The following is a 16045-nucleotide window of genomic DNA, read 5'->3' as shown; positions in this document are numbered from 1 at the left end:
TTTTTGTACGAAGTAGTAGGTCTAACTTATGGCGCTTTGTTTCTAGGTTTGGTTTATTTTAGGGTTGGTTGTTTTAGGGTTTCTAGTGTTTCTATGTTATGTTCATTATATGGTTGGGGTTGTATTTAGTGTTTGTTAAGTATAATTATTTCTAGCAGCTGGTGTCTCAACAATATCATTCTTGACCGGGTAGAGAATGACATGTTCATCACTTGGCCTTGCAACATCAACGACCCCGTTTATTTCCCTCGTGTACAGCTGATCTCTTCTCAGCTTTGACTCGAACATTAGGTTAAACTCCTCCTCGTACATGTTATCTAGTAAGCGATTTGGAGTTCTAGGGATTCTAGAAATTGCGTTGGATACTGCAATTTTTCCAGATTCCTTGAGCATTTCCCTCATGAACATCCTTAAAGAAAGAAGATCAGCCACGTGGGCCTTTCTTTCCATCGACATTGTTTTGTATAGAGTAATAAAAGGATTTTTCTTTTACTTGAGTGTTAAGTTGTGTGTATAAAAAATGGAGGGAGGTGATTATTTTATAGTGTAAGCTTTCCCTCCATAATTACCCTAATGTAGTAAAATTTTCCTCCAAAATTACACCTAATGTAGTAAACTTTCCCTCCAAAACACTAAAGGCCAATATAGTAAATTAAAAGTAACATATAACATTAAATCTAAAATATTTGATACAATTTAAAGAAAATTAACCACTATCTTTTTTTTTTTTTTTTTTTTTTTTGGAGTATAAGATATACAATATATACATATAAATAACCTTCCTTAAATTCGATTTTCATAAATTTATATTTTAATCTAAAAGGCCATTGAGTTCTGACATTTCTTTAATATTCCAATGTTATTTCATGATGATATTGTTCTTTTTTAAGCTGCAAGTAAATTGTGTTTCTTAAGTTCCCTATGTAATCTTTATTATGTCATCTATTTACGAGGTGATGTGTTTATTAACCTAGTTTTAGGCATACGTTTTTGGTAGTAGGTTTAATATTTTAGTATACCTAATTTTTTTCATCAATAATTTATTTTGTAACAAAATAAAACATGCCATGAGTAGTAAACGAATTAACAATTGTTATCTAAATCTATTTTGAGTAATACACCCAAAAAGGAAAAAGATAACAAGTGACCGAGACGGATGGCGTATGACTGAAATGTGGATATTTATCTATTTTGAGTAGTACACGGAAAAAGGAAATAGATAACAATTGACCGAGACGGATGGAGTATTACTCAAATATTATCTAAATCTATTTTGAGTAATACAAGAAAAAAGGAAATAGATAACAATTGACCGAGACAGATGGAGTATGACTCAAATGTTATCTAAATCTATTTTGAGTAATACAAGAAAAAAGGAAATAGATAACAATTGACCGAGACGGATGGAGTATGACTCAAATGTAATCTAAATCTATTTTGAGTAATACAAGAAAAAAGGAAATAGATAACAATTGACCGAGACAGATGGAGTATGACTCAAATGTAATCTAAATCTATTTTGAGTAATCCAAGAAAAATGGAAATAGATAACAATTAACCGAGACGGATGGAGTATTACTCAACAATTATCTAAATCTATTTCGAGTAATACAAGAAAAAAGGAAATAGATAACAATTGACCGAGACCGAGACAGATGGAGTATGCCTCAAATGTTATCTAAATTTAGTTTTAGTAATAACATTTCAGTAATGAACCCAAAAACGAAATAGATATCAACTAACAGACAAATTTATAGTATGACTCAATAGTTATCGAAATTTAATTTTAGTAATATTTGAGTAATACACCCAAAAAGGAAATTTAAATATCAATTGACAGACAAATATGGACTATGACTCAATAGTTATCGAAATCTATTTTTAGTAAATAACATTTGAGTAATACATCCAAAAAGGAAATTTACATATCAATTGACAGAGAAATAGGTACATAAACCTAAGATAGAGACGAAATGAGTAAACCTTTTTTAAAAACAAACCCTAAAATAAACCTACCCTAGTAAAAAAACCCTACAAACCCTTTTTAAAACCATACCCTAAAATAAACCCAACCCTAAAACCACCAAAACCAACCCTAAAATAAACGTGACGTAGAAATAATTATACTTAACAAACACTAAATACAACCCCAACCATATAATGAACATAACATAGAAACACTAGAAACCCTAAAACAACCAACCCTAAAATAAACCAAACCTAGAAACAAAGCGCCATAAGTTAGACCTACTACTTCGTACAAAAAATAGTTGATCAATTAAGTTGTATAAACGAACATTGTCTAGTAATGTTCAATTAAAATAGATATCATAATATTATATTTGGTATCTTTTCAAATAATTTAGTTTCATGTAACCTTTCATTATCTGCTACATTCTTCAAATAAACAGTTGTGTATTTAAGGCCACAGACCCATTACGGTCACGCATCTTAAATAAATACCTTATGCTTCCAACCTAAAAGACTATCTCAAGTTAAATTAAACATAATTTAACAAAAAAAAATATTCAAATATGAGAATTGTTGACTATCGATTTCATTCAATCAATAGATTGGAAGAGGACAAACAATTGTTCAAAGAAGAATATATCGCCAACAAAAAGCGCTCCATGCAAATGGATTTCGATGTTGACTATAGTGTTGAAAGAAACCGGGGAACGGGTTCACCTATTACCGAAGTCCTCGGCAATGTGGATATTATGAGTACTCATATATTCAATAGGTTGGTCACAAATGATAAGAAGAATGTAGCGGGTATGCAAAGCTTGGGCTAAATGATTTCTTCTTGGAGACCATGAACCATCATTTATAAGAGATTACCGTCTGTCCTTACGCCGAGAGGTGAAGTTTGGTATCCTTACTATAAGAAGAGGGACTAATTTAGTCAAGGAATATTGTCTATGCCAGGGGATAAGAGACCCAGTAACAAAAGATTTGTTTCATCTTGACCAAAGGCTTGCCATAATAGAGGATAGGGTTGCAAGAATTTTATCAATGGTGGATCAAAGAGTTTACTAAATAACTTTCATGGATCCTTTTAATTTCAAGTAGATTCATAGTCTCGTTTCGATTTTAGATGGTCGAATTTGTTATGTTCCTATTTTCAATTCAAAGATTAAGTCTTATCTACCGATTCGATTTTACGTTTTAAATCCTTGCACTCTTTAATTTACCTTCAAATGTGCTAAATTAAAGTATTTAAAAATTATGCCAATTTCAATTATTTATATAATTTCAATCAAAATACAGCAATGGTACGCCAACAGTCACCAACTTATTTTTTTATATTTAATAGAGCAATGGTGAACCAACGGTAATTAAAAAGTAATTTTAAATTAAATTTATATTAATTTAATTTAATTAATTTCTTTGATGTCATGGTAGCAGAACAGTCACCAACTTAATTATAAATAGTGGGGAGCTAACACAAAGTAGCCATTCTAAAACATAACTATTCCTCTCTTTCTAAACTATTTTACCTTTTATCTTCTCTCTAAATAAATCAACTAAAATTTTTAGAATGAGAAACCTTAATGAATTGTTAATTGAATCGTTGCTATTTTTAGAACAAGTTTCCAATCTTCGTGAACTCGAGTTCAAAGCAATGAAGGTGGTTGTCGAGGCGATTGAAACTCGTAACGATTGTTATTTAAGGGGCCTTAAGGAAACAGAAAAGGACGCGGATGATTTCATCAAATACGTGTTGGGTACGTATGAAAAATTTAACAATCTTAGAAAAGGGTTTGAAGAGGATATTGACGCTCTAAAGTTCATTATTAATAAGGATTAGGAGACCTCTTTTTATTCCTGTTTGATATTTAGTTATATAATTACGTTGTACTTTTTTTTAAGTTTATCCTGGTATTATTTCTAAATTAGTTAACATTGTTGGGTTTTCTCTACTTCTACCTCTTACATTAGGTGTATCATTCATTTGATTTCTATGCAAGTGACCATTGTTTGCAAGGTAAATGAAATTGGCAATCACCAACAGTCATAATTTATGAACCAATTTGTCAAAAATAAAAATAAAAATAAAAACGCAAGTGACAATTGTTTTTAACTATTCAACGCACGGTTCTCCAAAGGTCATAAATTCAATTATAAATATTTGGTGGTTAACATCATTCTAAAAGAAAACAATTTAAAATAACAATAGTTATCTCTTTCTTCTCACTAAAACTACAAAAGATTTCAAATGGCAAACCTAAGTGGTATGTCAATGGGTTTGATCGCCAATTTGGAAAAACACATTCAAACGGTACTTGAACAAGAGTTGAGAACGATGAAGATGATTGTTGGTGCGATTGAAACTCGGAACTATTGTTATGTACAGGGCGTTAAGGAGATTGAAAAGGAAGCGGATGATCTCACACAATCCTTGTTTGTTTCTTATGGAAAATGCATCGACCTTAGGAAAGAACTTGAGGATGATCTAAAGGCTTTAAAATCCTTAAATTAGTAAGGATTAAAAGAAGTCCTTAATTAGATATTCATGTATTTAATTTCCAATTAATATCTATGCATGTTTTATTTTTATAATATTATTATGTTGTACTTTTCTTATTTAAGTTTTATCTTAATATTACTTCATTTTAGTACTATCATGGTTGGGTTTTCTCTTCTACCCCTTTTATATTTTGTTCGATTTTGAATGTTAACTATGTGACGTCATTTTAATTTCGTACTTGAACAAGAGTTGATAAATAAATATCGGTTTTAAATACTCGGAATTATATTAATTACGTAAGATTTATTAAAATACAATTCATTGTACCGGAAGATTAAAGGACAAGTTGTCATTTCCTATAAACATATTAATTTTAATTCAACTTCCACTTGTTTTTATAATTAAAAATCCTCCTGTGTGGCATATGAAAAGACACGACCCACACTTTATTTATATATATGATACATATATTCAGTAAATCCTAACCACATCTACTACCCAAGCCATTATCTAATTTGATTTGTCTATCAATATTTCAAACCCTAAACCTTTAAAACCTAAACTGAAAACTTTCTTCAAAATAATGGATCGGAACATTACCAAAACATTGATTACAATCGAGTACAACAAATGTTTCATAAATCGCTTAGAGGAAGTCGAAAGGAAGAACAACATATTCCTTGTTAATGTTCAGATCCCACTCAAGGTCGCCAAAGATCGTGACTTTATGCCGGAGTTGGAGAAGATGCAGGCAGATATTGCATCTGCTTTACGAGACCTCAAACTAGCAAAGGAGGTGAAGATCAAAATCATGGAAGAGAATGCCTCCCTAAGAGCCTCTATTTCTCGTTTAAGTTCTATTTAATTTAGTGGACGTGCATGATGTCACTTATATTAAGTATGTAAATTTTAAATGTGGGTTTTTAATATTTTCTATTTGAATCAGTTTTATTATCATTGATTTTCTTTGGTTTCGATATAACATATGAATATCTATTAATAGTTAAAAATGTGGATTGATTTTCCTATTAAGTAGTCCGTATAAATTATTTTGATTTGACTAAACACAACACAAAAAGAATTACAATTGATTTGATTTGATTATGTGTGTCGTGTAAGCAAGCAACGAAACGGCAGAAATCTAGCATGCATACATGTTGATTTGACTTCCAATTGACAGGATTTAAACAAATCATCACTAATAAGAAAAATAAAAAAATTTGTCTTTCTCCCCATTATAAAAGGAAAATGACACTATTTTACATTCATCTACAAAAATAAAACTACCTTTAGATCTCATATATACTTGTAAGGAGGACTCCAAACTTGTTCACAACTCTTGTGTTACTACTAATTCATTCATCAAGGTATTTAACCATTCATTCCTTTAAATTAAATCGTTTGTATAGTTTACAATTTTTGCATGTATGCGACAATCAATTTAATAAGTCCTCAATCATAATTATATTTTAATTGAATATAAACGGTTTATGTGATAGGAAAGGTTGTTATATTTGTTTCTTTTTACATAACGCTTTAATTTTTTTAATTGAATATAGACGGTTTTAAACATCACTAATTACAAAAATTAAAAAATTGTCTTTCTCCCCATTATAAAAGGAATATGGCGATTTTACATTCATCTACAAAAATAAAACTCCCTTTACAACACAAACCCTAGATCTCATATATACTTGTAAGGAGGACTCCAAACTTGTTCACAACTCTTGTTACTAATTGTTTGATCATTCATCAAGGTATTTTAACCATTCTTTCTTTTTTACTGCTCATTTCATCAAGATATTTAACCATTCTTTCTTTTAAATGAAATCGTTTGTATAAGTTTAAAACCGTAAACGATTTTTGCATGTATGTGACAATCAATTTAATAACTCGTCAATCATAACTATTTTTTGATTGAATATAAACGGTTTATGTCCATATTGGCAATGGGATATGAATGGTAGTTGTCATCCAATTTTCCTTTTACATAACGTTTTATTTTTAATTTAATTAACTCGTATGAATTTCAGATGGTTAGACAGTTCATTCCTATATTAGTACAATACACTATCAATCGCAGAATCAAACTCGCTCGGTTGCGAGAGATTGACACTCAGTTGGCCGATCTAATAGACCGAGCGGAGGTGATAAGGCAGTGGGCAATAAGTAGAGGGATGAAGGACGTGCAGGAAAATATGGAAGCTCTGATACATGAAGTGAAAGCTAATAGTGAACAAGGGGTGATTGAAATCCAGAAAATTGAGTTGGAGGTTCATCAACTTGAACTTCTTGGTTTTAGTTAAGTTAAATATGGTTTATATAGTACGTATTTTGTAAGGATTAAAAGGTTGGTTTATATTTTCCAATAGATCTATGATTATCAACTACCCATTTTCCTTTTCAAATTCCTGTTATTTTTTTTTAATTACTAGCTTACGTTCTTCGTTAAAAAAATACCCGTAATTTTACCAATGTGTGATGACTAATTTTAATCCAAAAAAAATCCGGCACATGAGGAGAACACGGCCAAGCGAGTAACAAACGCCACAACGAGATCTTATGCTGCTACAAATAATTATGCAATTTAACTTGGTAGGACTGACCATTATTCACTTGGGCCATTAATATTCATTTTCCATGTTTCTATGTTAAAAACCAGACCATTAGGAATGTGACCCTAATAGAGGAAAAGCCCAATCAAAATATAGGTCTTATATAACAATTTGGGCTAATTCTATTTATCAACTAACTTACTTGGGCCTTCGGTAACTAGACCCATTATTACTTCCTCAATTGTGCCATTTTCATCGATTACTTTTCGTCGACCCATTTACTTCCTCAATTGGGCCATTTTCATCCATTCTTTCTCGTCGACCCATTTACTTCCTCAATTGGGCCATTTTCATCCATTCATTTACTTGGGCCGTCAGTAAGTAGATGTCATTTGCAATTTGCAAAGTTAACACATTACAAATTTAATGTTTTTCTTTTTGCAATTGATTCATTTTAAGTTTTTAAAACCTTAATAATCAAGCATAACAAACCGAGACCGAAATTATTTTTGATCGACAACGAATAATGGACAACTATCGTCAAAATACAAATTTAGATCAACAATCAATAACAAATTAAAGCTTCTTCTCTTATTTATGTAGTATTATCACAATACAAATTGATAATAATAATACAAATACAACCCATGAATAATACAATAACCGACGAGCTAACTTTTCTGATTTAGTAGCACGTAACTTATGAGATTTCAATTTAATATTTTCCGATGTCAATTGCCGTAACTTATCCTCCAAAGATTTGTTTAGATCAATAAACCTGTTCATGTTCCGATCAACCTCCACGCATTCATCCCATACGAAGTAACCACAATCTTCAGTCTAAAGATGCATTAAAAATTAATTAGAGCAATAAACATAGATATTATACTAATTATATTATTTTGAGCTATAAACATAAATATACCTTCCATAAGGGACAACGATAAAAAAACCTTCCTTTGTTAGGTCCATTTTTCTTCACGAGTTGACGGATTGGAACCAAGTTATGATAACAATGTGAATCGCAAGAACAAGATTGATTAAAACTCATATTTGAAAGATGATGGTGGTGTCGACACAATTGAAATATAGTATGAGATTTTAATAATTAAATATGATTATTAGATTTGGAAACAAAATATACTTATTTTTTTAAGGAATTATTAGATTTGGGAAAAAAAAATATACTGATTTTTTTTATGGATTATTAGATTTGGGGAAAAAAATATACTGATTTTTTTAAGTGAGAGAAACGATTTTTTTTAGTTAGAGAAAGGAGGTTAAAATAAATAAGAACATAAAATAAATATAAGAAACAAAAAATAATTAGTATAAAGATTAGTATAAAAAAATTAGATTAATATTGCTAATGATCTTTGGAAAGTGTAGCAATTAATAGGTTGTCTCTTTTTGAATTTGAAATTCAAAATTTTCAAATTTATCCCTCTAAAAACTCATTTGAAAAAGATTTCATATGGTCCCTACCAAACTCCACTTGGCGCGCTCTCACTGGCCTGTGTACCAAGGCCCTTGTACACCCCGTGTACTTGTAGCCTTTTCAACTATATTTATCTACAAACTCAATATGAATCTTAGCAACATTAAATATTACTTGTATTTATATATTTTATTTGAATGACCCAACTGATACGCTTTTATTTCCACTTCATCCCTCATTGGCTCACAAGTCAAAGGTCACCGGTCCACACCCATTAAAATTGTCAACAAAAATATATAAAACCCACTAAATATATTTTCACAAACACACACTATTTATGGAATCATGGGTCTTAAGTTGGGTCTATTCAAGACCCATTTGAAGACTTTTCTATGCTCCCTCCGACCCAGGCGAAAAGTAACATGATGAAAAATGAATTATTTAAAAAAAGGGTTAAAAGGAGGGGCGAAGATGGAAAGATTGGTGAGTGGACCACATGCATGGGTAGTGTGTATAATTAAATGGGTTTAGAGCATCCACATCCAAGAGGATGATTTTATCCTCTTATTTTTTCTCTTTCCTTCTCTAATTTTGACACCTCAATTTCACTCATATTTCACTATCTTTATCCTCTTCATTTTACTCTTCTTAAAAAAATTACAAATCAAAGAGGATCCTCTAACCTCTACTCTCCCAAATTTTTTATACCAAAAAAAAAAAAAAAACTTATGCCACATGCTTGATATTGGAGGACCAGTGGACACAAGGGTCAAGATTTCATATCCTCTAAAAATAGAGGAAGTATTTCTCTTCCTCCTTCTAAGAGGATATGTAACCATGGTTCCACATTAAAGAGGACATCCTCTTAAATGAGAGAGGGTGCTAAGAGAATGGTCAATCCTCTTCAATGTGGATGCTCTTAAGTGGGTTAAATAAGGGGTTGGTGAGTGGGCCACATGATGACATTTGTATAAATATAAGGAGGGTATAAGAATTATAATGTCCAAAAACATGTTATTTATAGTATGTTACCTTTGGAATGATTTGCCCATTTTTTGCAATCGTTACCTTTGCTTAGTTTCCTCTCCATCCTTGGTTAAACTCAAGCTAAGAGTAAGATTATCAATCAGACTCTTCCAATTTTAAAACATTCTCACATTTATTTTTCACTAACGTTTATTATTATTTTATTGTTCAGACTCACCTGATACTTTATACGTCAACCATCAGACTCACTTTAGACCCTACTTTTTCTACTTTTCCACTACACTTTTCTTGTGGGGTTTTAGATAAAAAGGAAAATAATAATACTTTTAATACATGGAACTATGGAAGCCATTCATTCCATTGATTGTCAATTTGTCATTACAAAAAGTGAGTCTTAAATAGATTATTGGTAGTCTTGAGTTAGTCATATCTTAATATTTACCAAAATCTTATTTCAAAACTATCAATAATGTTAACCTATGGATATTCTAGAGTCTCATGAGACTATGAGAGTACAAAATCTGAAAATCATAATTATGTACTCCTGTGATGTATGACAACATGTCATATCGGTTAAATGCGTTAAGATGTCAATCCAAGTATCCAACCTGATTTCAATTCGTTTAGGTAAACAAGTTATATTCACCATTTTCTTCCCTATTTCCTTAAACGGATTATTTACGTTTTCTTCCATATTTTCTTTTTTGGTTTGATTTGTGTGGTCCAAATTCAATAGCATGTGGGGTAGTGTATTTTGTGTGGTCCAAATTCAACTTCTTATTTCTTGTACAAAAAGGAAAGGGGGAGAAAATGGTGAATAGGAGGGAGTATGTAACATGTGTCAGTCTTGTCATAAGAACTCATCCTTAACCCGACACATTTAACTTTATTGTCAATTTCGTGCTAAGCTATTACTTAAATGGATTAAAATGTTTCAATAACCTAAACACGCTAAGAACTCTACATCACGTTCAATTCGTAGTTGACTAGTTATAACATGCATGTGTTGATGTCTATATGCAAACTCTCGAAATTTGCTCATGGATAAATTTACGTTGCATTTTATTACTCATGCATGCTAAGTATTGGTGTCGTACCTAACCATCCATGAATGTGAGAAAAATAATGCTTTAATTAATTCAACTAAATTGAAATGAACAACAACAACAACATAGGACACGTATAAGGAAATCCATAGAGTTGGAAGTAAACAAAGATGACAATTGTCAAAACACACTCTTTAAGTTAACACATTAGCTATACAGGTATCAAAGATAGTGGATTAACAATGCTCTTGTCTTTCCTTGGAACTTCAACAAACACTCTCTTTAAAATAAACCCAAATTCTACTGTAACGATATAAAAAGTGACTATATTTTCCTGCTGAGTCCATCTGTCCCGCTTATTTGTTGTTTTATTCAATTTTAGGGTGTATAGTTAATTATTGTTCTTTTTATTTTAATAATGAATTTGATGAGTAAGGCCTTGTTTGGTTGCCCTTTCAATTCATGGGAAAATAAAAATCCAATGAATTGTAAAAAGTGGTGGATGTTTGGTTGCCAAATTTTTGGCAAAATGTAGGCATTCAATTTTCCATGGAGTTTTGAATGCCTACATAATGGTGGAATTGAATGACCTAGCCCCCCCTAAGTAGTTCACAACTCCTGTGGAATTCAACTCCCGCATTCACAACCAAACGACTTTTCCGAATTCATGTGAATTTGTATACAGGAAAATAATTCACATGAATTGGATATTCCGGTGTCAATTAAATTCCTAGATGAACTAAACGAGGCCTAATTTTATCATTCACACTCAATTTGATTCACTTGTCATTCTGTAATAAGCCTCTTCCTCTTTCTTTCATCTTTGTACCAAAAACAAAGGTCAAGAATTAACTGAGACGGAGAGAGTAAAAAATAGTGACCATTTTAGTATAAATAGTGATAGTTTTTTTTATTACTTTTTAGCAAAAAAATAGTCACTAATAATCATTAAATGGTCACTTTATGCAACATTACACGATACAACCGAACCCTGGTAAATGGGTTATTCGGGCTGAGTTCAGATCGGGTTATTTTTAGGGTCAATAACTATCAGGTCGGATCATTCTTGAATTGGGTCTGAGTTAATAGTTATTTAGTCCAGACTTTGCTTAAAACAAGTTATTTCGGGTCAAATTCAAGTGACCCTTTTTAGATTCGAGTGACCCTTTTTAGATCACTTTTAAATCTCGGGTCAATCTTATCGAGTCAGATCACTCGATTGGGATCAGTTTTATTTACGAGGTCTAGGTACAACCGTCGTATACTAGTTACCGATAGATAAATAATACAAACAGATTGTTTATGTTGGTGTTACTTAAGTTAGTTTGGCACCATACACGTGTGACATCAACCATCTTTGTTCTTCAACAAATTTACGTACATAAATTAATAAAATAAAACAAAATTAGACGTAAATTAAATGGTTAAGAAAGTGGGTGTAAAGAGTGATGAGTAGAAAATGTGAGTGTATGAGATTTTAGCGGTGCCTAGGTTTTAGGAAGATTAACCATAAATGTTGAGTGATTTATAAGAGAGTTTAGTGTTTTAATTTGTGAGGTTAAGCTAAGTAAGAGGAGTTGGTAAATTTTCATGGTAAAAATAGTGAAGAGGAAGAAATAATAGTAATAATAATGGGAGAGCAAGTAATTAAGGGTGAAGATTTGTTACTAGAAGGGCTGCCTGAAGGATGGAAGGTGGAGATTCGAGTTCGAAAAACCGGCAAAAAAGATAGGGTATTTTCTTTTAATTTATTTCTTGTTTTCTTGAATTTTTCTAGTTTTGAATTCATACTTTTGTGTGTATGCAACTATGCATAGGTGATTATTTTCTTATAATATAGATGTAAATTGTAATTTTTTTTTTGTGTAAAACAGTTTTACATAATTGTTACGGTCAAACCATGTGGTAGTTTAGTCATTTAATCCCACTAACTCAAAAATTTATTGTAAAATGGTTCTACAATGTAGGATAATATTACGACGTTATCGGGTGGCGCTCAATTTCGGTTCCACCCTCTCACATGCATCCCTTATTATTGGGGTTCCCGCTTATTTTATGGGATTTATCCATTATTTTAGGGTCCACATTTATTCCCTGTGAGAGGGTGGCGCCGAGATTGGACGCCATCGAGTGGCGCTAACTTAAAAAGTCGGCCTTTTTTTATGATAAGGGACTGCAACAGTTATTTTTGGTGCGCATTCAGTGGCGGACCCAGGATTCAAATAATGGGGGTTCACTTTTTAACCGAGCCGATAAATTTACATGAGCCGATCATAAAAGTAGAATATACGCGCAACGGAAATTTGATTATTTGAACCATAACAATAAAATTCAAGGTATTCTGCATAGAAATTGAACCAAGTTTAATTTCAGTTAAAATAATCTAAAAAAATTCAATAATTTTTATGAGAAAAATATCATATAATTTCACCCTATGATGAACACCCAAAAGATGATGAAACTTTATGTGTATTTTCTTGGATGATTCCAAAACAATGGGTTGGAAGTCTGGCGAGAAGCAAACGAGTATGGGTCATGGGATGTGTGCTTATAGCTTGGAATGGAGCAGCTAAAGCCCAAAAAAGTGAAGAAGGGGAAAAGGGGAAATATATGTTGGGTAGCAGGATTTGATCCCGCGTCTCTTGAATTGGAGATAGGACTGTTAACCAGTGCGCCACACGGACTTTCATTGTTCTTCTGATACGCAAATAATATACAAACCTTGGATCGAAGCTTTTTTTTTTTAAAAAAAAATTCAGAAACCGAGGGTGCGCACGTGCGGTGCTGTGCGCACCCCCCGGTCCGCCACTGTGCGCATTAGGTAAACCTCTAAAATATGTAATTAATAGAAACCACGTATACCATCCTACCAGGTAAGGTACCCGAGGGTGACAGATCCAAAGATTACTTTCGGAGAGACTTGAACCGTAGAGTACGTCTCTCCACCCTTGCGGGCAAGTTGGCCATTATACTCGTAGAATTTATGTACTTCGTATTTCTTCTTATATGAGCGGAGTCATATGTTCCATCTTATTATCTAGCATTGAGCCGGTTAGCCACTCAGACTTCGGTTTCGAGTATTGCAGACGGGTGTATGTTTTAGTGTCAGACCTGTAAAATGATGAGACTTGAGAGCTATATATATTGATGAATGATGGAAGTGATGCTTATGTTTGCAGTACTACACTGATCCTGAACATGGGTATATATTTCGGTCTATTAAGGATATAGACCGATATCTTCTAACCGGAAAATTGGGAAGGCATGTAACAAAAACAAAGCCAAAGGAATCAAACAGTGGCACTGCAAATGTCGAATGTGATGAACTTAGTGTAAGTGCACTTTAAAATTCCTCCTCTAGCTTTAATAATCCCATTAATGTAACACAAATTCTTGTTTGTGACGGCACATATCCGTCACTTTTAAGTGACGGATACCATTTTACCTCACAAAGTACCCACTTTTTCTCTCTCTGCAACACTATTCATGTGGTCCCCTTTCTCCACTAACCCATTTTATTACCATTTTTACTCACAAAATATCCACCACAAATGGTAACCCGTCACAAGGGAGACCAATTGTTAATGTAAAGACTTATGTGCTCGGCCTTATTGCAAATTTGCAATATCGCCTTAGTTAAATAGTTATGTTGTGGCTGATTACCAAGGAACTGTTCTTTGGCTTTGAGATTTTAAGGAATGAAGTAAATTAGCTCACTAGAGCTGGCCATCAGCACCGGCGACACGGCCCGTCCTTAGCCCGTTATTTTAAGCAATTTGGCCCGACCCGACCTGCCCTTGGCCTGGGTCCTAAATTTCCATCACGGCCCGCCTTTGGCCCGCCTTTTTAGTAAAAAAAATAGAAATAAAATAATACACCGGCCCGTCAGCCCGCCAATCACGGGCCTGGTCCGGGTCAAACATACTCCCAGCTCGGCCCGGCCAAATTCGCCCCTCCCCCTAGCAGGTTCAGAGCCTGACCAGAAGGGCCCTGCCCGGCTCTGGCTAGCCCGGCCCAAACCCGGCCCGAAGACAGCTCTATAGCTCACTAATAAACTGTACTAAAGTAACAGCTGATTGATGCTAGAAGCGTTTCGCTATTGGGTTCACGGGAAACACCCTCTACAACTCTGTTTTTGAAATGAAAAAAAAAAAATTGCGAATGTGGCCCCGTTTCCTGACATAAACGGGCGCTTTTGAGAGAAGGGTAGTAATTTCCTAACTTTGTATGTTGCCTCGATTCTTGCCTACTGAGACAGGATGTATCACAACAGAAGGAATTGATCAAACCAGATGAAATGAAAGAGGTAAAGTTTCAACTTTGACGAAAACTTTTCTATGGTGCTCCAAATCCTGTATTTTGTTGCCCTTTTAGACGTTCTCTCTTTTCCAGCCATGTCTCGGTCTAGAAGCCCAAGGACAGGAACCAGGTGAAAACGCATCCAAGCGAAAGGCTTCCACCACTGCGCATGACTCGAAAGGTGGAACGAAGAAAAAGATCAGTAGACCTTCTGCCGCGAAGTCTTCCAGATCTCCGAAGAAAAAAGAGAGTCCACGTTTCTTTATGCTTGATTCTGATCAGTGTATGCCTCTAAACTTTCATCCCAAATTAGTGTTCGTGTAATTTCCTCCCCCGTCTTCCTTGTTCATATTATCTTCTGTGTATTTTGTGATTTGTGTATCACAGGTGATGAGACCGATGCAATCGACATACCAAACCTAGGAGAAATTATAGATTCAATGCGGAAGGAGAAGGAGGGTAATAAAACCGTCTACATTTCAGCACCAGACATTGGATCCCTTCTAGGAGGACAAACATCTGAAACGAGGGCTAGACCCAATCAGGGACATGACACCAAACCTCGCTTCCCTCTACCCGTAAGCCAATACATTACTAATATACCGAACATGTCTTATATTCCAACATCCATGTTGCCGAAACAGGAATGGGGGCCAAGGAACATTCCAACTCCTTACCAAAGTTCATCACCCTTGGAGAAGTTCGGTAGACTAAGCAGTGAAAGTAGGCCTATAGGCGTGCCAGGGTGCGCTCTTTTTGGCAACTTACTTACTGATCCATGCATCGACTTTGCTTTCAAGACTCTTACTGGGACAACGCCGTTCGGAAATAAGACAAGTGCTGAAGATTACGTCTCGCCGCAGCAACTTGGCTCATCGAGGATACTAAGTCAAGGCGGCCCTTGCCAATCCTGATATAACATGTATATGTAGAGACTCAGTTAAATGGTGGCACGCCAGTTACCTTCTCGTCTCAAAAACGCATAAAACCGATATAGTTATTACTTACATGGTGAATACAGAAGGTGTGACAAATAAAGGCTGGAAGGAGAAGTTAGATGGCGTTCCCCCAACGGTTAGGGTGTTCCGCCCAATAGTCATAAATCGAAGATCGTCTAGTTTTCCATCTTCGGTTTTCTTTTCCTTGCAACATACAAAGTGAATCTAGTTGTATATATCGGATGTATGTATCAAATAACAGAAATAAGATCGAACTTTTTAGTTGTAAAATTTGCTGAATTGTACTCCAA

The 16045-nt window shown here is 33.7% G+C and overlaps 1 protein-coding gene across 1 annotated transcript; it reads left to right on the top strand.

Moving 5' to 3' along the window:
- Positions 1 to 11935: 11935 nt before the first annotated feature.
- On the top strand, positions 11936 to 16025 carry LOC141656611 (uncharacterized). The gene is made up of 5 exons (XM_074463562.1): positions 11936 to 12230; positions 13677 to 13829; positions 14756 to 14803; positions 14890 to 15079; positions 15184 to 16025. The coding sequence occupies exons 1-5, from the start codon at positions 12129 to 12131 to the stop codon at positions 15708 to 15710; spliced, it is 1020 nt and encodes a 339-aa protein (XP_074319663.1). The 5' UTR covers positions 11936 to 12128; the 3' UTR covers positions 15711 to 16025.
- Positions 16026 to 16045: the final 20 nt, after the last annotated feature.

Source organism: Silene latifolia, chromosome 5 (genome assembly GCF_048544455.1).
Source record: "Silene latifolia isolate original U9 population chromosome 5, ASM4854445v1, whole genome shotgun sequence".
Classification (NCBI taxonomy): domain Eukaryota; kingdom Viridiplantae; phylum Streptophyta; class Magnoliopsida; order Caryophyllales; family Caryophyllaceae; genus Silene; species Silene latifolia.
Note: the sequence above shows the minus strand (reverse complement) of the source record. Positions and strands in the feature narration are given on the sequence as shown.